We start from the raw sequence: 26,261 nt of genomic DNA, 5'->3' as shown, positions 1-26,261 counted from the left end.
ATTAATTAAAGCAAGTTATAAAGAGATTATATTAAGATATCTGTATAAGAGTAATATTCCTTCAGTCTCAAAACATATAACCGATTTAGAGTTCTTTATAACAGGAGGCAACATATTCTTTTCCCTAAGCAGTGATGATTCTATGTCTTTCACTCCATACGTTACTGAATTAGAGTGAGAGTAATATATTCTTAATGGTCCTCTAGTTTCATATATATGAATTTCACTAAAATGGGAGAAGTTAACAGTAGAGTGGGTTAATTTCCTGTCTAGCTTATATATAATGACTGATGATGAAAATGCAATTTTTTTATGGAATGGCAGAATAATTAACTCTGAAAAAACTTCATGCGACGGTTTGAGGAAGGGGAATCCATATATGATTTTGATGGCTCTTTTTTTGTAGGATTTCCAAATTATTAATATAATCTTTCCTACATCTTCCCCAAATAAAGCTTGTGTATGTTAGATGTGGGTGGATCATTGTATAATATATAAACTTCAATTGTTGATGAGAAAAATTACTGTATCTTAATCTGTGCAATATTCCTATCAAAGGGGTAATTTTGCTGATTACATAATCAATATGGCTTTTCCAGGAAAGTGTTGAGTCTATTACTTTGCACTTTAGGGTAACAGTATTAGCCGCTGTGATCTTATGAGCTGTTTTATGAAAGATTAAGTATTTTGTTTTAGTCACATTTATGGTCATTTTTTGAGATAAAGCCCAGTCCGATAACTTGTTCAAGTCACAATTTATATCTTCTATAATTTGCGTTTCACTTAGTCCTTTATATGTTATTAAGATACCATCGGCAAATAATTTACATTTTCCTTTTAGTGTTAAAGATTGTATGTCATTAATATAAATCAAACATAGAATAGGACCTAGTACTGAGCCCTGCGGTACTCCAGTTTTTGTTTGATGCTTAGAACTTTTAGTATCATTAATCATCACATATTGTGTTCGGTTTGTAAATACTTTTGGAACCATTTGTGTGCTATACCCCTAATTCATGCTATTTTTAACTTGTTCAGAAGTATTTTGTGGTCAACCAGGTCAAATGCTTTTTTAAGATCTATGAGTAGCCTTGCTGCTAATTTATTTTCACCTAAGGTCTTTTGAATATCTATTACTGTATCAAATACGGCATTATCATTTCCTCTATTTGGGAGAAACCCATATTGGTTATTGGAAAAGTAATTAGTTTTACACAGAAAATTTACCAATCTAATTTTTACTACCAATTCTATGAGTTTTCCAATTGCAGATAATATACTAATTGGCCTGTAATTGGATTGATCTTATTATCTCCTGATTTAAGGATAGGTACAATTCTGGCACATTTGAGTAATTGGGGTATTTCTCCACTTAGAATTGAACGGTTAATAATTTCCACATTAGATGGCACTAAACTTCCAACACAGGTTTTTAGCATGAAATTGGTTATTTTATATTCTGGTAAAGTATTTTTACTTTTTAGAGAAGTGATAATTTTGAGCACTTCACATTCATCAGTTGGAGACATGAAAATACTGTTAGTTTGACTTTCAGCTGTTGTGCTGCCATGAACTTGCTTATCTTCAGGAATACCTTTCCTTATATTTTCAGCTACGTTAACGTATAGTGCATTTAGATTACTGAATATGTCCTCTCTGTTCGTAATGCTGATTTCATGTTTATGATATCCCACGTCCTCCCATCTTAAGTGATGGGTCGGCGAACGAGGCTTCTCCACCAGTTTCGGTCTCTGAACTTCTCTCCTTCTTCGATGCTTTCCAAAGTATGTCCTCGCTGTTCAATATCAATCTTTACCATGTCCTTGTACCTGAGTCTTGGTCGCCCTCGTGGTTTTTTGTTTTCAAGTTTTAGATCGTACATGTGTTTCGGTAATATATTATCTCCCATGCGTCGCATATGTCCATGCCATCTCAGTCGCTGCGCTGTTTTTCTGTCCTGAAGTATTAAATATAAAATCCCAAGAATAGAAAATGACGATTTCAGCTTTAGGATAATAATCTTACTGTTTTAACGCCCCACAAACTACATTTGACTGTCTTCGAAGAAGCCGGAATTTTGTCCCAAGGATTTCTTTTACGTGCCAGTACATCTACCAACACGAGGCTGACGTATCTGATCGCCTTCAAATACCACCGGACTAAGCCAGGATCGAACGTGCCAAATTGGAGTCAGAACGCCAGCGCTTCAACTGCATGAGTCACTCAGCCCGGACCGCCTTTAGGAGAGCACAGTTTCAGGCAAATGAGATCCTTAACTGGTACAAATTAACAACGAACACAATACGTAACTATGGTTACGTTCCATGACATGCACAAACCTTCTTCAACGGCAACAATTCATCCAGAAATCACATTCATTTCTTTACGTTTATTGCTGAAGTCATGTTTTGTATTGTTTTACAGACTGGTTAATTTAGAAACGAATCCACAAATTTAGAAACTGTGTCGCGGATTGTTTTCAAACCATTTTAAAACGACACCTTATGGTCATTATGGACGAGCGATATTAAAGATAATCAGACAATCGAATAAATAAGAACAACCGAGCAAGTGGCTGCGTCGTTTGGGTCACGTAGGTATCAGCTCACATTCGGGAGATGTCGGTAGCCCGGAAGATGATTTTCCGTGATTTCCCATCTTCGCTCCATGCAAATGGTCGATTGCTTCCCACTTAATTTGTTCATAGGGCGATTATCTAGTTGTACTTCCTCTTAAAACAAAAACCACCACTACCACTCTAATAACCATAATTCCTACCAAAATGCTCGCTTTATCAGATGTTTGATAAAAGAAAATAAACCCAACGGACTAATACATGCCCACTGTGACGAGGTAACAGGGCTTTACATACCGTATCATCTGACAAACACGAATGTATCAATGAAGTACAGTTTGAGTGTTTGTTAAAGTTCAGAGTGTAAAGATATCCAACGAGGTTCAAGAGTAAACATTTCTGATTACGAAATGTTGCTTATTTATTTATTTCGTATGGCGTATAGAGGGCACAGAGAAACTATATATAATATGCACTTAAAACTATATATACTTAAAGTAGATAGAACAACAATCGGACAAAGGATCAACGGATGGTAATATAACTTATAATTTAATGTCCATAGAATTTAGCCAATTCACTGCCTCTTCACTTGCCGCATGAAGATCGTGGTATCCTTCCTGGAAGCTCCGAAGTGGGCACATCATTACAACATTGTGGACTGCCTGAGCTACGTCACCGCAGTTGCAATGTTGGCTGGAAATTTTCCCCACTTGTGGAGCCAAAAGTTCATATTCCAAGACCGGTCCGCGCTCTGTTCAACGAAGCCCAGATTCTTCTTGGCAAGTTGAACCCACCAAGTTTCCTACAAGGGTCAGATATCAACCCTAGCTGGTCAGGGTTTGAAGCAGCCCACTCTTTCCTTCAGGCGTTATTCATGTTGAACTGTGACTAGACCAGCCTCTTTCCTAGTTGCCATGATGGATGTCGAGATTTTAATCTTCCATGCTTCTGAGGATTGCAGTCATGATTAATCGGCAAGACTGTATTTACAGTACATTTTAACAATTCCTTCTTTAGAGTAGTTAGCCTTCGAGGGTGAGGAGGATGGATGTCAGTTAATACTGGCAGCCATTTAACTGGTGAGGATTTTAGTGTGCCAGACACTGCCCTCATGGTATCATTCAGCTGTGTGTGCGCTGTTGATCCATACAGGGCTGCAATATTCTGCAACTGGGTATACTAGGGCAAGAGGACATTCGCATTTGCTCCACAACTAGTGCCATTGAGTTCGTGAAGGTTGTTGTTACGTGTTTTAACCTTTGCTGCTGTTCTGCAGAGGTGTTCTTTATACGTCAAAGAGCGATCCAGCACAATACCCAAGTATTTTGGATGAGCACAGTATTTTAGCTGTTGGCCTCTGAATTGAAATTGTGGAATGTAATGGGCTCACCTGTTGTCTAGATGAAAGGTACTAATCTCTGTTTTGTTTACATTGGGTTTCAATCGCCAGGTATTGAAGTATCTACCCATTTTTAGGAGATCTTGTGTGAGAATGGCTTCAGCGGTCTCAAAGTCTGTGGACTGTGCTGTTAGGGCTATGTCATCAGCATATATAAACTCTCGGCACGCAGTAGATGGAAAAATCTGTCGTGTAGAGATTGAAGAGAAGTGGAGCAAGAACAGAACTCTGCGGCAATCCATCATTTAATCTGTAGGATTTGCTTCTGTTTCCATTGAGGTGTACTTGAATTAGGCGATTGCATAGCACGTTGTTGAGCAAGGAAGCTAGGGTCTTGCAAGGGATAATTTTCAGTAACTTCAGGACCATCCCTTTTCGCCAGACTCTATCATAGGCTGATGAAAAATCCACAAACACAGCAACCGTTTTCATTTTTCTTGAAAGCCCTGCTCAATATGGCTGGTTAGTGCCAGAATCTGATCGTGACAGCTCCTGTTAGGTCTGAATCGTGCTTATTCAACTGGAATGTGGTGAAGTACTATAGCTGAGATTCTGTTATAGATCAATCCCTCTTTTAGTTTGTAGCAGATACTCGGTAGAGCAATAGGTCGATAATCTTTCGCATTGCAGCCACTTTTCCCAGGCTTCACAACAGCAACTACTTTAGTTCTTTTAAGAAGAGGTGGGAGCCTTTTTTCATTAGGATGTCACTAAGAATTTAGCAAACCATTCCATAGTTCTAGGAACACTGTGCTTCAGAAATTCGGGATGGATACCATCCAAGCCTGCTGCTTTCCCCGATTTTGTTTCTTTCAAGCAGCTGAGATCTCTGCAACAGAAAAAGCCTTGGAGAATTGCGAGTTTGTTTCAGCTTTGGACAGTTCTATCATAAGCTCGTTTAGGATTTGTGTATTTGCTAATATAGTGAGACTATTTGCATTAAAGCCCGACCACGCGGTATTCTTCTTATCGGCGAGTGCGACAGTTCTTGAAGTTCAGCCACCATACAACAGCATCATGAACTATTTCAAGAAGTTTGTTACTTACCAACGTTATGAAAGGAGATGCTGAAACTGCCTGCTTTCATTGTCAGCACATTTTGAAACCTATTTAATAAACTATTCATCACTCGCTGCTGATGATGATCCTGTCTAAATATCCTACAGTGTGAAGCAGCTTTATCACTGACTGTGAATGTGTCTTCGAGTTGACTTCCCATAGGGCAGGTTGGTCAGCGAATATCTTGAATTGCACCTCAGTCACATTGAGCATTCTGTGTATAAACACAAATGTTGAGTGTAGCCTTGGTTCTAGGCATTTCAGCTCTTATCCTGGTTAGGGTCTTCCAGACAGGTTAAGGTTGTGAAATATGCGCGCGATTTCCTTCTGTTGGCCGATTCCACCCGGATAGTGTGGACTGTTGCTACCAGTATTGGTTCCTAAGAACACATGGTGTGCCTGCAGCTGCCTTGATGTTATTAATGGAACTCCTCCGTGACATGCGACGTCGTTGTACTGTTTCATGGACATGGAGTGGATGACGAACATCCACTTCTTGTTTGAGTTTCAGCTGCTACTTGCCATCGGATCCTAGGTAGAGCTATGCCACAAGCTTGGTATAACTTTTCGACGTTTTGTTCGTTTGAGGCAGCCAGAAACCACACAGCAGGTATCGTTCAGAGCAGCGTCCACTTTCTTGGAGTTAGCAGATTTGATCCACTAAGGACAAGTATGCCCAACTGTTTAGAAATAAATTGCCATGGTTATAGTTCGTACAGTTGGTGGATGTGTTCCCGTGAACCTGTTCGCATGCGTAGTAAACTATTCCTGGTTCTGATATTCATACTGTTAGAATGCAATGTGTTTTGATAGGAATAAACTGATCAAGCTCAACTCCAAGGTATTTGACAATAGGAGTGAGCATAAATTGCCTTACTTCCCAAATGATGTTAAGTTTGTGATTTGCAGCATGATTATGCAGAAAAAAGGTGTAACTTGTATTTTGCTAGGATTTGTCTAAAGGTAGTTGTTCCTATAATACTTGGACAATTCACTGGGACATTTATCTATCCCGGATTCTACTTTCCGAAATGATCTGAAAACAACAAGATTGTCAGCCAAATAGGAAGTGCCTGGTATTCAGTCCAGTATGCGAGAATGGCCTCATCGTAGCATATCCTGGGAAACGTTCGATAGCAGAGAGGCTGAACACCTTCAAGTCTCTTAATGCTCTTGACACAAGTGGCTTTTCTGAACATCTTCCCCTTATAGGGAAAATGAATTAGCTCTCACGGTGACGATCAATCTCTGTAGTTCGCGTTGTGTAATTCCCTAGCGGATATTTTGATTTAGTTCTTCTACGCTGCGAGGATTTGTCTCGTAATGTGGAATCTTGTGAATTAGGACTATTGTAAATAGTATGGATTGTTGTATGCCACGAAAATTGTATACAAGTGAATCTTCCTTTAAATCATATTTGAACTTGACGGGCTGACTGAATTAACACATATAAAACAAAAGTAAATACACTTCGAGCAGAAATAAACATATGATGAGCCATAATGCACTTCGTGATTTAATACACAACACAGAATAGAAAATATCTCATAAAAATATCTTTCGATAGGCATGCACTCACTAGCAAGCCTGCCTTGCATCCACGGCCAGGACAGCTGCTCGTGCGTCTCGGCACATGGCTGTCGTGTCGTCGACAAGGAAAAACGACTTTGCTGGTTCTAAGTTCAAATGCTATCCCTTTACTTCACTAAAATGCTAGACATACCCTGGCTGTGTTGTGAGAACGTACGATGTCTAATTTTAAAACAATAACACGTGTTTGCTGCAGACTATCATGCTATATGCAGATTTAAGGACGCATGTTGCAGGTCGAGGAGGTGGATCCTATGGGGCCGAGAGCCTACCACGGCACTGCGGTGGTGGGATTTAACATCTACGTGATCGGAGGCTTCGACGGCATGGACTACTTCAACTCGTGCCGGTGCTTCAACGCTGTCAATAAGACATGGCGGGAGGTGGCGCCTATGAACGCGCGAAGGTGAGATCAGGTTAGCACCCTTTGTGCGTCCATCTGACTCAGTATAGATAGCGATAGAAGAAACTATCGATACTTCCAACTTGAGTGGCTGGTGCAGTTTCTTAAATCAGTACAGATCATTTTGGGCAGAAGTTGCTATTTCTTATGTAGGACAGAAAATTATTATTAATTTGGAGGTGGGGGTAGGTAAATGTGCTAGATTATCAGCTCCTTTCTTACTGTGATTGAAGACACAAATTATCAACATATTGTAAGAAAAGAAGAATGGAAATGTGAGATGTCAAGTACGTCGAGGGTTCCAACCAGAACAAACCAGAATACTCTGCATTTCGAGGCCACTTTGTGCATTGAGCTTATTCATATAGAAATCTGCAATATTTGAGTCCGAGTTTGTTACGTTGTTATTTAAGCAATAACATACATACATTTTTTTTTGAATTTCATAGTCCATAATTCGAAACAACATGCAAAATTATACACAATGAAGTCGCAGTAAGAGTTAACAACACTGTCAGCAGAGGTGCGGCCTGTCCTCATAATCTACACGAACGCTCTTAAAGGCTTCTTCACTAACAGTAACATAATACACCTTGATAGGATGCTGTGTGCTGCTGACTGGGTAGTATTTGTTAGTTCAGGGGGTGAGTTACAACTCTCTGCCCACTTTCATCTATCCTATCCGACCTCTCTTGGTTAACTCTTGTTCATTTCCTACTCCAACGGTATTAGATATCGAGGCTTAGGGTTTCTTTCATTTTCACGCCCTTCGTGGCCCTTGTTCTTCTTTGGCCGATACCTTCATTTTCTCTCTGATTAGTGTTATATAGAGGATGGTTGCCTAGTTGTAGTTCCCCTTAAAACAATAATCATCACCTTTCAATCGCAACGAAACAGTTCCCTGTAAAATTATACCTAATAATAGCCCAGCAGAACGAAATAACTTCATCAATTATCTCGACTACACCATATAATTTGACAGCAACATATATCGGTAACATTGCAAAAGTTAACAAAACCATGGACACTATAAATTTAGTCACGAGATTGTCTTTAGTCCAGGGAAACACAAGAATACACATTTACAGGCCATTGTACGGGAGTGAAGCAGAGACTGTCAGGAAAGAGACTAAACCAGAATAACCGCTGTAGAGAACGTACAGCAGGAACCGAGGTAGCAACGAGGAAGTGATAACAAATTTAAAGTAGAAGGCTAGGAAGAAACCAGAAGAACTCGAAGGACTACATAGAAAAATTCGGAAGCAGATCTTACGTTTCCAGCCCAGAGGAAGTCGCTGTATTGGACGCCCAGCCAAATATCGGTCAGGATGTTGATACTTTAAAACCATTTGTATGTTATTGTTAAAATAACTACGTAAGAAACTGAGAAAATGCACAGTTATAAGATAACAGTGTTCCCTAGATAAAGGTGACGTTAACAAACCAGAAAATAAGTCTTGAGGGCGGGGGTGGGTGGGGGCTGTGTGACTCAGTTCGAACTTCCATTGCGCAGAAAATATGTTGCACGGAACCGGGGCTCGTAACGCTTTCGCAGCTGACTGAAAACTGTACTAGGAAATGTTTGATTGCACAAATAAAAAAGTTTAATCTTGTCAGATGATGCAAAATTACTTTATAACATAATGCAATATAGCCTTAGGCAATGAGATCAACAGCACACTGTTGTGTGTGGTGTCGATGGTTTCTTGTGTCATTACAGAGTAGGTGAACTGATCAGCATTAGAGCTTAACCCTTTATTTGGCAAGTTCTAGACTATCACAATAAAGGGAAATTAAAAAATCTTTTAAAGGGTATTGCCAATAACTTATAAGTTATATTTACGTTGTGCAGTAAGTTGCATGTTGCTTGAGATAGACACAAAAACACGAGCATTAAATGGTGTTGCGTGAGAGCAACTTACCAAATGAAGGGTTGAGGTTCCGTACGCTACACTTTAGAAAATATTCAATATCTCAGCAATTATTTGAGATATTTTCTTGAAATCTGGTCTATATGTACATTATTATAGCGTATTTTGTGCAGTGTAAAACAAGATATTGTCTGTATAACTGCTTATTCAAGTTTCTTCAAACGTAAACGCTCAGTACCCACAAAAATAAAATATCCAGGCAATCACGTCACTCCTCTTAAAATCAAAAGATTTCTAGACGATTAACCACGTGAGATTATTAGGTACATTTTTTATACAATTGACGAAAATTGAAATGTTAATTTTTGAAGTTATCGACATTTTTGGTGATTTCTCGCCGGAAATTTCTTCAGTTCTTCATTTTATATGGCCTTTGTGCTCAGCGTCTAGAATAGCTGTAACAAAAGAATCATCCACTAAAGGACACATGGAAGAGATGTGATTTGAAATTAATGTTAGCTTGAAGTTTCCATTCTCCCGCAATATCGAACGGAAAGTAGTGAAACGTTGCACATGCACCAAAAGTATTTCCTGAAGCTAAAATTAAGAAATGATGTTTGCATCTCTGTTGCTGAAAAAGTATTTATAAATTTCAGGCGATTTTTTTCTCAACATGCAGCATGAATTTATAGATATAATATTAATTGTAAGTATCCACAGTGCTTGTATATACATGTTAAGTGAACTACCGTATATTTTGATAACAGCTCTAATTAAATCTAATAAGATATGAAATAAAGGTACATAATCAAAGGTAAATATTTTAAAATTATTAATTAATACGAAATTAATAAAATCTCTTATATACAGTGTGGATTTAGGAACATGTTTAGTATGTATAAAGTTTATTTTGGCTCTATAGGCCTTTTATGAGATATTTGTGCCTAGAAATCATTTTACATTAAAACAAGCATTTTTCATCTGGAATTTTAAAAACAATTTTCCAGCAGCATAGTGACGGTTTCGTGGCTAACTGCTTAGCATGCTGATATTTGGTCCAAGGGGTTCCGCGTTCGTATTCTAGCTGAATCGGGGTTAATTCCTCTGGCTCGGAGACTGGATGTAGATTTCTTAATAGGTAAGGCTCCATCCTCACCATGGGCGTCACCTGTACCGCGCCTCTCATATGCCATTAACATTAACAACATAGACGCTTCCTTCATTCCATATTATGGTTTTGTGTTAAGGAGATGCCATTTGGACCATGTGGAAAGTTTTACTGCTTCTTATTGAATATTGTGGGGGGAATGAGAGCCTCAAGCTGTTGATGACATCTCATAATGAGGCTACTTAAAGGATGCAACAAACGATTAAAAGAGAAAAATTACTTAAGTATGGTTCGTCCATTATTGGAATATGCAAACAGTGTTTGCGATTCTCGCCAGAAATACCTAATAAAAGAAATAGATGGCGTGCAGAGGAAAGCAGCAAGGTTTTTAACAGGGGAATTCAGGAGAAAAAGTAGTGTATCAGAAATATTAGAGAAACTTGGGTGGGAAACTTTAAGTAAGAGAAGGGAGAAAACTAGACTTACAGGGTTATATAGAGCCTATAAAGGAGAGGAAGCATGGGGAGAAATCCTTAAGAGGCTTCAGTTGGAAAATAATTACATCGGCTGGGCTGACCACAAGTATAAAATTAGAAGAGATCTTAGCAGAAGCGATTGGGGTAGATTTTCATTCATTGGGAAGGGCGTGAAGGAGTGGAACAGTTTACCAGGGGTAGTGTTTGATCCTTTTAAAAAATCTGTACATATATTCAAGAAAAGAATAAACAGCAACAGAGAAAAGAAATGTTAGAGGGCATTCGACCTGTGAATGTTATTGTAAATAAAGAAGTTTTGTGAATAAATTAATTCCATGTCCTGGTGTATGGTGATTGAACAGCTGAAGCAGGGGACTGCCTGTAGAGGTGAAGTATAGTGGGGACTTCGAGGGCTTTGGGACCGCTACGGTAGCTGTGAAGGCCCTTCAGGAACTCTGAAAAGCGGTGGCAAAAATACATGTTAGGTTCCAAATTGGGTAAAAAATAAAAATAAATGCAATGTAAATTTTAATTTTATAACAGTTGCATAGTATTATTTGAAGTAATTCCACATACTGTATATGAATTGATTATGTTTTTAAGTACAGAAGATATGAGTAGAATTTTGTAAACAATATATATATATTTGCTATTTGCTTTACGTCGTACCGACACAGATATGTCTTATGGCGACGATGGGATAGGAAAGGCCTAAGAATGGGGAGGAAGCGGCCGTGGCCTGGTGTGAAAATGGGAAACCACGGAAAACCATCTTCAGGGCTGCCGACAGTGGGTTCGAACCCACTATCTCCCGATTACTGGATACTGGCCGCACTTAAGCGACTGCAGCTATCGAGCTCGGTATAAGTTTATTAAGGATGAGCTGTGTTTTTAATAGAAAAATTCTTAGTGGAAATTGTGAAATACTGTATTCTAGGAAAATGTCTTCTTCTCTTGTTAATTTACAATTTAGTGCTTGATAATAATGTATTTCAGTGTACCATTTGCCACCAAGGTAGACACCTCATTTGCAAATAAAGTGATTTTGATTTTGACGTGCTCAGTACAAGTCACACGTATTCCATGTGAACTTAGATTGTTTTAAATATATCGGGTGAAAAAAATGCGTGTTTATTTGTTGACCAGGAGAGGAAATAATATAAATAAAACAACAAACGTCATACTCCTATACCACTCCTACTTTTCTGACTGGAGGACACTTCTGAGTTATATTAGCTCAGCAGACAATGAAGGATGGTTTCCTTCTGAACGAAAAACGCAAACTTTTCACTAAAAGGCAAATATTTTTTCATAAGAAAACTACTGTACTTACGACTTTTGCGTGAAAATTGATACAGAGACGAAGGGAGATAATGATCAATCAGATGGACCGTAAGGAGGAAAAACTTGTTGGGACACAGCCGTAAGTTTTCCTTTTAACGCGAATACGTCATTTATTATTATTATTATTATTATTATTATTATTATTATTATTATTATTATTATTATTATTGTTATTATTATTCACAAACAGTCGTATCAGCACTGGTTTCTAAGATGGCTTTGATAATTTTTAATAATTATGAATACGTTCTTGAGAATGGGGAGCGAATAGTTTCAATTAACTGTAGGATCAGTTTCAAAATACGGTATGTGGAAAAACAAACGACACTAACATTTTTGCTCATCTGCTGTTCACGAAGTGCTTATAGTTTGACATATTGTGTCGAATTCTGGAGTTGTGGTTTATCTAATGTTCGATGTCCTTATACAGACACCAAGACACGACATGTGCCCCCTGTCCGGTCTTATTTTGTCGAGGATGCTGGACCAGTTAGTGTACAGATACCTCATTATTACTCCATTCGTGCAAAATTTTTGCTGTTTTGTCCCGCAACAACAATGGATACAGCAAGTTGACCTACAGCCGACAACCACGGGGGAGTTTTACTCTTCTGCAACGACACTTACGAGATTCTCGTGGAACTGCCTTGCATACCCTTCCTGCTCCCCGGATCCCATGGCCCTCTATTCCTAAATATGGGGCAAGTTGAAAAAATCAGTTTTGAAGGTTAATACAAATACCCCCAAATTATGCGAGAATATAACGTCATGTTTGTGTCCTTACAGCAATATGTTCAATACCTTCACGCGGTTGAACATATTTTCAACACCTACGCACATGTCTTTCTCTCTGTGGATATCAGCACTGGTAAGTGGCACCACCGCTAGCTGCCCATTCTTCCAATTGTCGCCGTGATGCTGAATTTTTTCCAGAACCACTATTTTTGGCGGACGCGTAACATCTTGCCCTATTGCGCGCATTTGATAAAGTTTTGAAATCTTCCCTATTTTCATCTAGCTCAACTTTTCAAACTAGCATCCCGGTTTAAAGACGTATTCAAGTCATAAGTGAAGACTATTGTCGTGTAAAAATTACAGTTCGCAGACTTCTCTAGCGCTGGTGGCCTTGATCTAAGTCACGTACCGGGTACTTTCAGAAGTGTGCTGTCCCCATGTGTTAGAAAGTTTTAAAGATACCATATAATACACGGTTATGATAATTCTAATAATTTAAATACTTCTCTGAGCAGCACACACATTAAGATGATCACAAAAGTTCAAACTTGTCTATAATATTTAATTTCCTCCGAAATTCAAACGATTTCTTTGGAAGTAACCTTCTATTGATACACATCATATTTTGGCAGAATAGAAGGGTGGATTGCCATATCTTCCCCCAACTTTTCTGTTGAGATTTCCATTCCCTTAGACAGGCTGCTTTAACTGCAGGTAAGGAGTCATGTCTACCCCTCCCAGCTGCTTCTACAGTAATATGGCATGCAGACACTATAGTAGCCCCTGTGATAGACATAAAGCTGAAAATTACGAGCCAGTAAGTTCGACATGCATTACATGTAAGCTTTGGGAAAGCATTATTTCTGATTATATTTCACATGGTAATTGAATTTTCACGACCGCATTGTAATCGAAACAGACTTTCAACGTATTAGGTCGTGTTACGTATGTTTACGATATTAATAACTGGTTGGATAGAAGACAGTTCGAGTTTAGGAAAGGTTATTCCACTGAAGCTCAACTTGTAGGATTCAGCAAGATATCTTGGATTCAGGAGGTCAAATGGACTGTATAGCGATTGATATATCTAAAGCATTTGATAGGGTAGATCGTGGGAGGCTACTGGCAAAAATGATTACAGTAGGACTAGAAAAAAGAGTGACTGAATGGGTTGCTATATTTCTAGAAAATAGATCTCATAGAATTAGCGTAGGCGAAGCTTTATCTGACCCTGTAATAATTAAGTGGGGAATTCCTCAATACAGCATTATTGGACCTTTATGTTTTCTTATGCAGTAATAAATGATATGAGTAAAGAAGTGGAATCAGAGATAAGGCTTTTTGCAGATGATGTTATTCTCTATAGAGTAACAAATAAGTTACACGATTGTGAGCAAGTGCAACGTGACCTCGAAAATGTTGTGAGATGGACAGTAGGCAATGGTATGATGAAAAACGGGGTTGAAAGCCAGGTTGTAAGTTTCACAAATACGAAAGGTCCTCTCAGTTTTAATTACTGCGTTGATGGGGTGAAAGTTCCTGTTGGGAATCATTGTAAGAACCTAGGTGTTAATATAAGGAAAGATCTTCATTGGGGTAATCACATAAATGGGATTGTAAATAAAGAGTATAGATCTCTGCACGTGGTTTTGCGGGTGTTTAGGGGTTGTAGTAAGGATGTAAAGGAGAGGACATGTAAGTCTCTGGTAAGACCCCAACTTGAGTATGGTTCCAGTGTATGGGACTTTCACCAGGATTACTTCGCTTGAGAACTGGAAAAAATCCAGAGAAAGACAGCTCGATTTGTTCTGGGCGATTTCCGACAAAAGAGTAGCGTTAAAAAATATTGTTAAGTTTGGGCTGGGAAGACGTGGGAGAAAGGAGATGAGCCGCTCGACTAAGTGGTATGTTCCGAGCTGTCAGTGGTGAACTGACGTGGAATGACATTAGTAGACGAATAAGTTTGAGTGGTGTCTTTAAAAGTAGGAAAGATCACAATATGAAAATAAAGTTGGAATTCAAGAGGACAAACTGGGACAACTATTCATTTATAGGAAGGGGAGTTAGGGATTGGAATAACTTACCAAGGGAGATGTTCAATAAATTTCCAATTTATTTGAAATCATTTAAGAAAAGGCTAGGAAAACAATGGCTAGGGAATATGCTACCTGGGCGACTGCCCTAAACGCAGATCAGTATTGATTGATTGATTGATTGATTGATTGATTGATTGATTGATTGTGATTTTATGGATTTTAATTTCGTAATCCGATGAACCATTGCCTACCTCAAGGGGCTCATCTACCCGAATCCGTTAGCTCGCTTAGGGTTTCAGGCTATTTCCTACCACCCAACCCTCGGCGCTCGGTCTACTCCATTACCGTAGGAGACTGTTATGGATTCCATCTGCTTGATTTTAAAAGTAATTGTGAAGGTGACTGCACCCCCTAAATCAAATGAAGGGTGTCTGTAGGAGGCAGGGACATCAATTAGAGAACCACAGTGCCATCGTTTTCCCTATGGCCGTTTATGGTTGCGAAGCCCTGAATAATAAAATGCTGACTGTTGATGGTGTGATGCATTTTAGCTTTGGTGTTGATGAAGTCCGCTGAGAATACTGTATGTCTGTCACTTCAGAATAGTTGGGTCCTCAAATAGCAGTACCAAAGATTATGCGTTTATAGGGTAAACACAAAAGGCGATGGCAACACCAAAATGAGACATACTACGCAGGGTGAGGTAGTTTGGTTCTGCTTTCCTCACCGGACCAGCACGGCCGAGCCTATGAGTACCACCTATCATCGCATTCGGACAATATTTGTGTTCTGAATGTCGTCACTCAGCACCACCCATACCACAGCAACTTCTATACTGCCACAACCATGGATGAGACTGGGACTTCTGTGGAAGCTATAGTTAGCTGTGGTCTGTGTCAAGAGACAGATACAAAATTATTGTATGGCAATAAGCGGAGAGAATACTGCAGTCAGCCAGAATTAATAATAAGAAAATCTTGAAGCAAGTCAAGCCAAATTTCTCCTTGCAAGGAAGTATCGTGAGACAAAAGTGAACCTGTTTCGGCACACGAAGAGAAGGATCTTTATGGGAAACTATGTCGTACATGGAATGGCGGGTGGAAAAAGAGAAACTGGAAGGACAAGGTCGCTGGTTTCACGGCGTCAAGGGAGACACTGCTGCTCGAATGGAGCTAATGCAGTTACATGTCCGACAATGAGGAGCCCATTCCATTGTATCAAGCCACAAAACTGCAGGATGAACAACTCTAGAGCAGATAGGCTTATTGTTAGTTTGGGGAGGGAAATACGCTATTCATATGCTAGAATAAACATTTATGATATGACATTCTCAGTGGCTAGGAAGAGAAAAAAGAAGCTAAACAAACGAAACAGAATAAGAGAAATTGAGTTGGAATCTTGCACTAGTAATTGGTAGCATTGCCAGTGCTACATAATCTCAGCCCCAACGAGATTTACCTCCAGTTGCCTGTCCACAACCGAGGCAAATGTAGAGCCATGAAGACGCTTAACCTTCAGTTTTCTTAAGACGAAATGGACGAATCTATACATGTTCTGAGAATTCCTTCGTGCTGCGTCTTACACCAGTGTAACAGTGGAAGACTTAACTTTCCACTACTCCATGAATCTTCATAGACGAAGGTAATTTTGCTTTGCATTCCACCGGGAGAATATTTATGCGAGCTATTAATAGATTTGTGTTTGTTAAGAGTTTGGAACGGCATAGCAGGAACGTTTTAGCAGCAGCCTTGGTGCGATTGTTTCTAGGATTAGCAGCATGTCTCCCTAAACTAACCGAAATATTGCATGTTGCTGAATGTTGCAAATGTTGTATTCTAGAAAGCGCTAGTTGATTGATATGTCTTTATGTCCAGATGCTACGTGAGTGTAGCTGTACTGGATGACCTGGTGTACGCCATGGGAGGTTATGACGGTCACCACAGGCAGAACACGGCCGAGAGGTACAACTATCGTACCAACCAGTGGTCGCTCATCGCCCCCATGAACGTTCAGCGCTCTGACGCCAGTGCCACCATGCTCAACGGTAAGTACACGATACTGTGGGGACGTCATTTTCATGCAAGTTAGAATAAGCTTACTTAAATACCAAATTCGGTTCCTCACACCGTCGTGGATACGAGCGGTGGTAAATGTATGCACGAAAATATGCCTTTAGAGACAGTTGTTCTGGGTATATTCGAAAGATCTTTAACATGTCATGTGTTCTATCGGACCCTCAGTAATACGGATTACCGCCCGACATCTTACTGTAGTTTGTGTTGGTGAACGAGAATGAGAATTTTGTCCCGCTCCTCATGACAGGCTTTGGAAAGACCACAAAATCCACTGGACTGACATTAAGGATTTTCACTAGAATGTTCTGAAAGTGGGTAACACCGATGCCCGTTTTCTGTTCCATCTCTTGATAAGCTTGGCTAGACGACTTATCCATGTGAACGCGCTCATTTGGAATGTTCTGTTCGTACAAAAGACGATTGTCCGTACGGTAGATGGGGTTTTTAATGACTGCTTAAAGGTACGCATCCTTCTGTGTAATAGTTTTCCCCTCAGTTTCTCTGCATAACCGAATCCGGTAGCAATCATGAAGCCGTTTGGTGAAGTGCCCTGGCAGTGGTGAACAGGTTACTGTGCGCCGTGGTATCGGTGTTACGGTAACTAATGCGATCGCTGATAATCAGATAAACGTATGTTTCGTTCATTGTCATTAGCCTCACCAGATACCTTTGATATTCCTGCAATCCGCCAAAGTGGTGCGGGAGGGGTCCTCTCGACGCGAGTTGGTGCATTATCCTGGCACGCTATTTGTGCTTGTCTCAAAGCACTGATGACTTCCTACTGGAGCCGTTTGGATGCCACTGTTTACCAACGGTCTCCTGTAGAGTGCTACGGGGCGCTATACCGTTCAAAATGCTCTTTCCGACAAACCTGGCTCAGTTTCACTATTCGCCATAAAAGGAAAGGGCTATACTCTATCGTTTCCCATAAAGTGTTTATTTTCGACAATCTTATAGATGGCAGTGGCGTCGCAACATCCCGAACAAGGTCTGTCTAGGGCGTTGCCTACGTTATAATACAAGGCCTGGAAATAGAGCCCATAAAACGCTGTGGAAGTGGTTACACTGAAGTTCAATGCCGGGCCGCTAGGATCGCTATCTTGCCCCCTGTCTACCAGGCTCGCGCCTTTAAACGTGTTCATTAACTGAGTTGGTTGTGAATGTACTGTATTATGTATTTGCCTGATGTTAAGCATTCGCAGTTCCAGTCATGGTTTATTCACGAGAAAATAAAGGTAGTGGAATTTCGTTTCACAAGTTTCCAGTGAATATTCGAAACATTATACAGAGGAAGTATTACGCATGAGATACGACTTCAAGCTGATGAAATTAGACCTCTGTTCCTAAGTTTTGATCCGAGTTACGTCATAAGAATCGGACGATCCCAAAATTTGTCACTGGACTTTTTTTAAACGATGCTACCGTGATCGGCGATCATTTGAGAGGCATCTTCAAACTCAGAAATCTTAAATTAGGAAATCAACGAGGAAAATAATTTGCCCAACAAATTTCACGAAAATGAATGTAGCAAGAGCTAAAAATATTGTCTTTTCCCCTGAAACAATCTCTGGTTTGTAAAGTATGGAGGTGGTTTTGTCCCGAGAGCATAAAATACAGTTTAAAATAAGCCATTTGTTTTATTGAGCATTTTATTAAATTGTTCAATGCGCATAACGTCTGCAACACCTCACATGGGACATATTCAGGAACGAGAACAAACGAGCATCTTTTAACCGGGCGAGTTGGTCGTACGGTTAGGAGCGCGCGGCTGTGAGCTTGCATCCGGGAGATAGTGGGTTCGAATCCCACTGTCGGCAGCCCTAAAGATGGTTTTCCGCGGTTTCCCATTTTCACACCAGGCAAATGCTGGGGCTGTACCTTAATTAAGGCCACGGCCGCTTCCTTCCCACTCCTAGCCCTTCCCTGTCCCATCGTCCCCACAAGACCTATCTGTGTCGGTACGACGTAAAGCGACTAGCCAAAAAAAAATAAAAAAATAAGCTTCCTTCCAACTCCTAGGCCTTTCCTATCCCATCGTCGCCATAATACCTATCTGTGTCGGTGTGATGTAAAGTCACTAGCAAAAAAAAAAAAGAAAGCACCTTTTAGTACTGAAGATGAACTCCTCAGTTGGTTAATTAATGATTTCCTGTCACATATTAAGAAACTTAAAAGGCATTCAGAGAAAGTAAAAAGGAATCAAGAGAGAAATATATCAGGCATAGATCTTGACTACCCAGTCCACTGTGGCCTGCGTAAAATACCTCATAAGTATACATCTGCATTATGGATATATATATATATATATATTTTTGCTATTTGTTTTACGTCGCACCGACACAGATAGGTCTTATGGCGACGATGGGATAGGATAGGCCTAGGAATGGGAAGGAAGCGGACGTGGCCTTAATTAATGTACAGCCCCAGTATTTGCCTGGTGTGAAAATGGGAAAACACGGAAAACCATCTTCAGGGCTGTCGGGAACCTAACGAGCTATGGCATCGAGCTCTTCTTCAGCTACCTAAGACGCCAAGCGGAATACAATGACATTATGGTTCATGTGGCAAAAGAAAAAAACAGACTGTAAAGGCTGTTTAGAACATATCTGTTCTCCAGCTACTCAAAGTCCAACATTGTGTCTTATTCGTTTTCAAGATCGAGGAGCCCTCAGATACCGAAAATCGTCTGTGGCACTTCTGCAGTGAACGATGGAATTTGTCACTTGCGCTACGCAGTACTTGTCCCGAAGAGAGTTACTAAAAGGTGTACGTTTATTTTTTCGAAAGACATGTTCAACAGTGAAATTAAATGTGGAAAGTGTAAAGGCGACAAACCACCTCTTTTTCTACAATGAAAATTTCTGATACCTCTGTTAGACAACGTTGCTTTGAGCCACTCAAGTAGAAGAGAGAAAGTTTTGAAACTTGATAAGAAGCCCCTCAGAAGGAAAGTTTTGCAACTTCAGTGACATATCCAAGCCAATGCAGCACCGCTCTATAAATACAGTACTGTCAATACTCGCAAAAACATTCAGCTCTTTTTATTTAGGATGTAATTTCCTTATTGACATATACGGCCATGCGAATACAAGGGGGCGAGAACGCGATCCTAGCGGCTGAATGGTGAACTAGGAAGCAACCCGTTTCCACGAGTGCATTTCAAGGCCTTGCATTATAGCGTAGGCAACGGTCTAGGGAGGTCTGGTCACGCTACCACAATCCTTTGCGGTGGCGGCCATATTGGGTCTCAAATATCGTTGTTACATGGGCGTGCCCGATGTAATGATGTGAGTTATTACTTGTATTTTGAAGGAAAACGGGATACTGTGCCGCACCAAATTGTCAAAATAAGACAACTGACGGAATTAGAGTGTTTCGCTTCCCGAGAGATAAGCAAAGGAGAGCTCAATGGGTACAAAACTGTAGGCGTGACAAATGTCAACCTACAGATAATTGCTTCTTATGCGAGGTTAGTGAAGTTATACATTCGTATTATTCCTGAATAATAGTATGTTTATATGAACGATGTTTTATATTTATAGGTCTAATTATGTTTTTTTTGTTAGTGGCTTTACGTCGCACCGACACAGATAGGTCTTATGGCGACGATGGGAGAGGAAAGGCCTAGGAGTTGGAAGGAAGCGGCCGTGGCCTTAATTAAAGTACAGCCCCAGCATTTTCCTGGTGTGAAAATGGAAAACCATGGAAAACCATCTTCAGGGCTACTGACAGTGGGGTTCGAACCCACTATCTCCCGGATGAAAGCTCACTGCCGCGCGCCTCTAACCGCACGGCCAGCTCGCCCGGTGTATTTTCTTCTAGCATCATTTTGAAGAATCGCAATTTGAACTAAAGAGGGAGATGGATGGAAACTACTCAAGTGGAATTCCATCCCAACAATTTTCAACGTCCCTAATCCACCTAAGTCTTTGACATATAACAGGAAACCTCCCAAAGAAAGAGAATTGTCTTTCAAAACAAGCAAGAAAAGTAACAGGAAATGTGTAATACTAGTATTGATGTTTATGAAAATTTCCTTTTCATGTGTCCGGCTTCATGGCTAAATGGTTAGTGTGCTGGCCTTTGGTCAAGGGGTCCCAGGTTCGAATCTCGGCAGGTTCAGGAATTTTAACCATAATTGGTCAATTTCGCTGGCACGGGAGCTGGGTGTATGTGTCGTCTTTATCTTCATTTCATCTTCATCACGACGCGCAGGTCGCCTTCGGGAGTCAGATCAAAAGACCTGCACCTGGCGAGCCGAACTTGTTCTCGGACGCTCCTGGCACTAAAAGCCAAACGCCATTTCATTCCATTCCTTTTCATGTAAACTACAGACAGTATTATTCTAACCCTACATGCAACGTAGAAATGTTTCACAGATATTTGAATGCTTGTTCCTGTTCAGTTACCAATTATAATCACAAACAATAGGCCTATCACTTCAAACCAACAATTTATGTCCAGCTGGCCATCATTACAACAATTGCATTGATAATAGCAGTCTTATACTGTACTGTAGTTATTATTGACAGCTGAATTTCATTTATCTTAAATGCTCTATAGAGTACATTATATGGCTGGACAAATACTTAAAGATCACAACACTCGCTTCACTCGCACTAACCAACTACTGTAATTTAATGTACCGTAGCCTAACATAATATCCTAATGTAATCCCTAAAATAGCCTAACCTAGGCTCAACTTAATAGTAACTGAATTTCTATTTCTTATGAAATCGTGTCTACCAATGGCTTTCATTTTCTTAACCATTATTATTATTATTATTATTATTATTATTATTATTATTATTATTATTATTATTATTATTATTATTATTATATGCACGAATATCAGGAATCAGCTAAGAGCCCCGTGGTGGCCAACTCACGCTCCCTGGTTAGGAGAGCCTGACGCCCCTTTCAGTCACCTCTTATGACAGGCAGGGGATACCGTGGTGGTTGTTCTATTGCCCCCACCCACGGGGGGAAATCTATTTTGGGTTGTGACTACGAGGCCCTTAGCTGAGTCTTGACATTGCTTTCACTATTCTAGCCCATCCGACCTACCCTGGTCAACACTTGTTCTTCTCCGACCTCGACGGCATTAGCGCATTCGAGGCCTAGTAAGTTTTTTCATTCCCATGCACTTTGTGGCCTTCATCTTTCTTTTGCCGATACCTTCATTTTTCGAAGTTTTGGTCCCCTTCCATTTGTTTTCTTCTGATTAGTGTTTATAGAGGATAGTTGTCCAGTTGTACTTTCTCTTAAAACAATAATCACCACCACCACTTTGTACTATATAGCTGCATAGGTTATCAATAAACTAGTTAAGAGTAGCTAAGAACATCACTCTTGTTGTATACGTGCAGAATATTTTTGCCTTAGAACCGAAAGAAATACCACACGAATGGATAACAACAGTTACCATACATAATTTAATGCACTCAACTCAAGAGGCATTCAGTGTTTGTCAACATACTGGGGTAACCTTTTAGAAACGCAGTATCGGAAATTACTCTCTTAATAAAGAAAACGCTGAAGGTAATTTATTACAACCGTCGTTTAGTACTTTAAATACAGTACTTCAAGTTCAGTATTTCATGTACCGGTAATCATAATATGACACAGGTACTGTAGAGATTTCTATGTTTCTGTCAATAAGATTACGTATTTGACATATGATATTAATAAGAAACACATTAAGACCAAGTTGTAAGGAAGTAAAAGAGAAGAACATGAGCTTTTCTGTTGATTCTTGTTTCTCAAAAAAGAAAAAAAAATAGAATATCAGGCTCTGTTAATTATCTTCCTATTCAAATAGCTGTGAATGTATTCATATCATTTAAGTGTTATACAGTTATATATACATGGCCAGGATTTGCCCAATTAAATTATTTATCAAAATTGGTTGGTATTTTGTTTTTATTTCAATGTACGGTACCGAAATCCTCTAAATTCGAATACACTTGTCTTTGGTTACGCTCGCTTAAAGACCCAATATGGCGGCCCCATAAGTAGTATTCGTGACTTGACCTCCCTAGACAGACCTTGCATCCCGAACAACTTAACGTGATACGCGATCGAGGCAGGAAAACAGAACGTCTAAATTAATTTTTTGTGGTATGTACGTTGAGTATTTAGCGCAAAGCCTGGTTTGATTCTCAAGAGTTACGCCTTCAGCTGTTATAGATGACCTAGATGTCTCTAAAGAGGCAGACCAGGCAACTGAGGAGTGATGTAGTTCATATTGCTTTCCTCACTGTGCCAGAAGTTGCTATTATATATAGTCTGCCAATCTCACTGGAATGTATGCATTTGCCGATCCTATGAGCAACATCTTCACACCACTCATTGCTGGGACTGGCTTGCGTAAGGAATGGTATTAGTAGCATCGCTTATACCTCAGTCACTTTCGCAAGGACGAGACTCAGACAGTGCAGGACTCGCCACCAAAGGCACTGCGCCCTAAACACTGTAGTTTAGATGATAAAAACGATAAATTCACTCCTTTTGTTGATTTTTCTCCGTAAAAATCATCTTAAGACGAATTGTCTCTCTCTTGCCGTAGCGTAAACATGCACGGTATCCGCTGCCTGTCGTAGGAGGCGACTAAAAGGGGCCTCGGGGTTCTCAACTTGAGAGAGTTGGTTGGCGACCACGGGATCCTAAACTGAGTCCTGACATTGCTTCCACATAATTGTACGAGGCTCCTCAGTTTCACCTATCACAGTCGATGTCCCTTTGGTGAACTATGGTTCTTTTCCGATCCTGAGAGCAATTAAGACAACTATTGTGTGACGATCCTCTTTCCGGCCTTCACGGAGAGAGGCCATAGTATTGTGTAGGCTGAGGGTAGGTCACGGACGACCTACGCATTCTTATGTCCTAAAAAGAGGAAAGAAACCCCAGTGCCGATCTCTCTGGCCTAGGACAGAACCTGGGCCTGCTGGAGACACTCGAACTCATACTACTGCTGATCTAGTTATTCGGATTATGTATGAGTGGATTAATCAAGGGTTTGTACATTTCAAGTGTTCTGTAACTCATCGAACTTACTTTCCGTTTTGATGCGTTTGTGACCTTTTCGGCTTAATACAATAATTTATGTTTTATTTTTAAATGTATTTTCAAGTTGCTCCGTTGAAGGGATCGTTTTTGTTGTATTTTAAATGTCTTTTCCTCTTAATTTATTCAGAGAGGATAATAATTATCTAGTTGCACTTCCTCTCGAAACACTTAAAGACCACGAATCAATGCATCACTGTCAAATATATACGAAGCAATCTTTACCAAAAGTAGCCACAATAAGAAATTAAGTACAGATCACGAAAACCATTCTCTTGTTCTTATCATAATAGTACTTAACTATCTAAAGATGATCAGATGGTATTTCTAATGATACTCATCACTTATTATTATTCATACGTTGTTCAATTCATAACCATATTATATCTTCCGAACATGTGCCACCACAATAGGCTAAGTCAAGTATAGCGTAAGCCATAAGTACACGATACAAGAAGCAGAAACGAGCCCTTTGCGAGATAATATAGAGCCACCGCCGACTTGATTGGGTGTAAACGTCATCCTCGTTACCAAAAGTTACCAATGCAACATTAAGAAAAGTTATTAGATACTTTGGCAGAAGTGCAGTTGTTTTAATGAACAAGGAAACAGTCTTCGAACACTTCCTTTAGCTAAGAGTACGTACACTGTACAGCCATTGTAACATACTAAGTAAGACTGTTTCACTTGCCGCTATCACTCCGTATGCATTTGATAATCTGTGACTCGTTCTAATGGCTGACAATCAATCAATCAATCAATCAATCAATCAATCAATCAATCAATCAATCAATCAATCAATCAATCAATCAATCAATCAATCAATCAATCAATCAATCAATCAATCAATCAATCAATCAATCAATCAATCAATCAATCAATCAATCAATCAATCAATCAATCAATCAATCAATCAATCAATCAATCAATCAATCAATCAATCAATCAATCAATCAATCAATCAATCAATCAATCATATGAATTCGGGTTGCAGATTCTTTATGAAATGTTTTCGTAGTCTTTTCTTAAATTATTTCAAAGAATTAGGAAAATTATCGAATGCTTGTCTTGGCCATTATTATTACATTTTCGGGCGAGTTGGCCGTGAAGTTGGAGGCGCGCAGCTGTGAGCTTGCATCCGGGAGATTGGGTTCGAGCCCCACTGTCGGTAGCCCCGAATATAGTTTTCCGCGGTTTCTCATTTTCACACCAAGCAAATGCTGGGGCTGTACCTTAATTAAGGCCACGGCCGCTTCCTTCCCATTCCTAGGCCCTTCCTATCCCTTCGTCTCCATAAGACATATCTGTGTCGGTGCGACGTAAAGGGAATTCTAAAAAAAAATTACAATGCCTAATTCTTCTCCCTATAAATAAATATTTTCCCTAATTTGTCCATTTGGATTCCAAATTTATCTTCATATTATATTTCTTACCTTTAAAAACTCAACTCAAATGTATTCGTCTACGAAAGTCGTTCCACGCCATCTCTCCATTGACAGCTCGGGACATACCGCCCAAATGAAGAACTTTCCTTATTTTAACAGATCTGGTAATCTCCATGAGTCACTGCAGCCTATCAGCATAGTAATTAAAACTGAACTTGTTCAGGTGGATTCAAAGAGTTTACTTCTGAGGAAAACGAAAAATGTTAATTTTGATGACTTGAGAATACATAGCACATTCCCTTAAGATGGTGTAGAGGCTTTGTAGCCATTTCACATTAAGTTCCAAATTCTGCGCTGTGGTATGCAACATGTATCTAGAGCGACGTATTTGGCTTGTAAATAATTCAACAGCTGTCGTATTGAGGCTGGCCATTATCGGCTCTTCTCATCTTACATGGGATATGTGTTGTATTGAGGCGCGCTACTTCACATTTTACGATCCATATGCAGACCACGTATTAGAGATTCATCTCCCGTTTCCTTTATTAAAGATTTGAAAATCGAAGTGGCGATTATGACGCCAACGTGAGAGTAACAAAGAAGGGATGAGCACTTTATCTGTAGTCCATAGAGCCATCAAACACAATCTTGTAGAATATGCTGATGGCAGGAGTTACCACTACGTACGTTAAACAAGATCTTCCTGAAGTTAGTTGAAAAAAAAAGTCAGGTACGTATAACCTTTGTTTTTTTGGCATCCGTTTAGCAGCATAAGCGCCTCCGTGGCTCAAGCGGCACCTCGCCGGTCTCTCACCGCTGGTTTCCGTCGTTCAAACCCCGGTCGCTCCATGTAAGATTTGTGCTGGACAAAGCGAAGGCAGAGCAGGATTTCTTTGGGTACTCCGGTTTTCCCTGTAATCTTTCATTCCAGCAATACTCTCGAATATAATTTCATTTCATCTGTCAGTCATTAATTATTGCTCCAGAGAAGTGCAACAGGCTTCGCCATCCGGCACAATTCCTATCCTCGCCGCTAGATGGGGGCTTCATTCATTCCATTCCTGAACCGGTGAAAATGAAAATCCACAGCCTGTTTCTGGTCATTGTGCCGGAATTGTGCAGCTGCCGAAGCCTGTT

At 39.9% G+C, this 26,261-nt stretch overlaps 1 protein-coding gene across 2 annotated transcripts in view; it reads left to right on the top strand.

Annotated features, from left to right (window-relative positions):
- klhl10 (kelch-like protein 10) overlaps positions 1 to 26,261 on the top strand; it is a 91,460-nt gene that overhangs the window by 44,183 nt on the left and 21,016 nt on the right. For both annotated transcript variants that reach the window (XM_067153651.2, XM_067153652.2), the window contains exons 5-6: positions 6,863 to 7,032; positions 16,474 to 16,643. In XM_067153651.2, the coding sequence (XP_067009752.1) occupies positions 6,863 to 7,032; positions 16,474 to 16,643 (340 nt within the window). The remainder of the gene's footprint in view (positions 1 to 6,862; positions 7,033 to 16,473; positions 16,644 to 26,261) is intronic.

Source organism: Anabrus simplex, chromosome 9, assembly GCF_040414725.1.
Source record: "Anabrus simplex isolate iqAnaSimp1 chromosome 9, ASM4041472v1, whole genome shotgun sequence".
NCBI classification, from domain to species: domain Eukaryota; kingdom Metazoa; phylum Arthropoda; class Insecta; order Orthoptera; family Tettigoniidae; genus Anabrus; species Anabrus simplex.
This window is presented reverse-complemented; position numbering and strand designations above follow the sequence as displayed.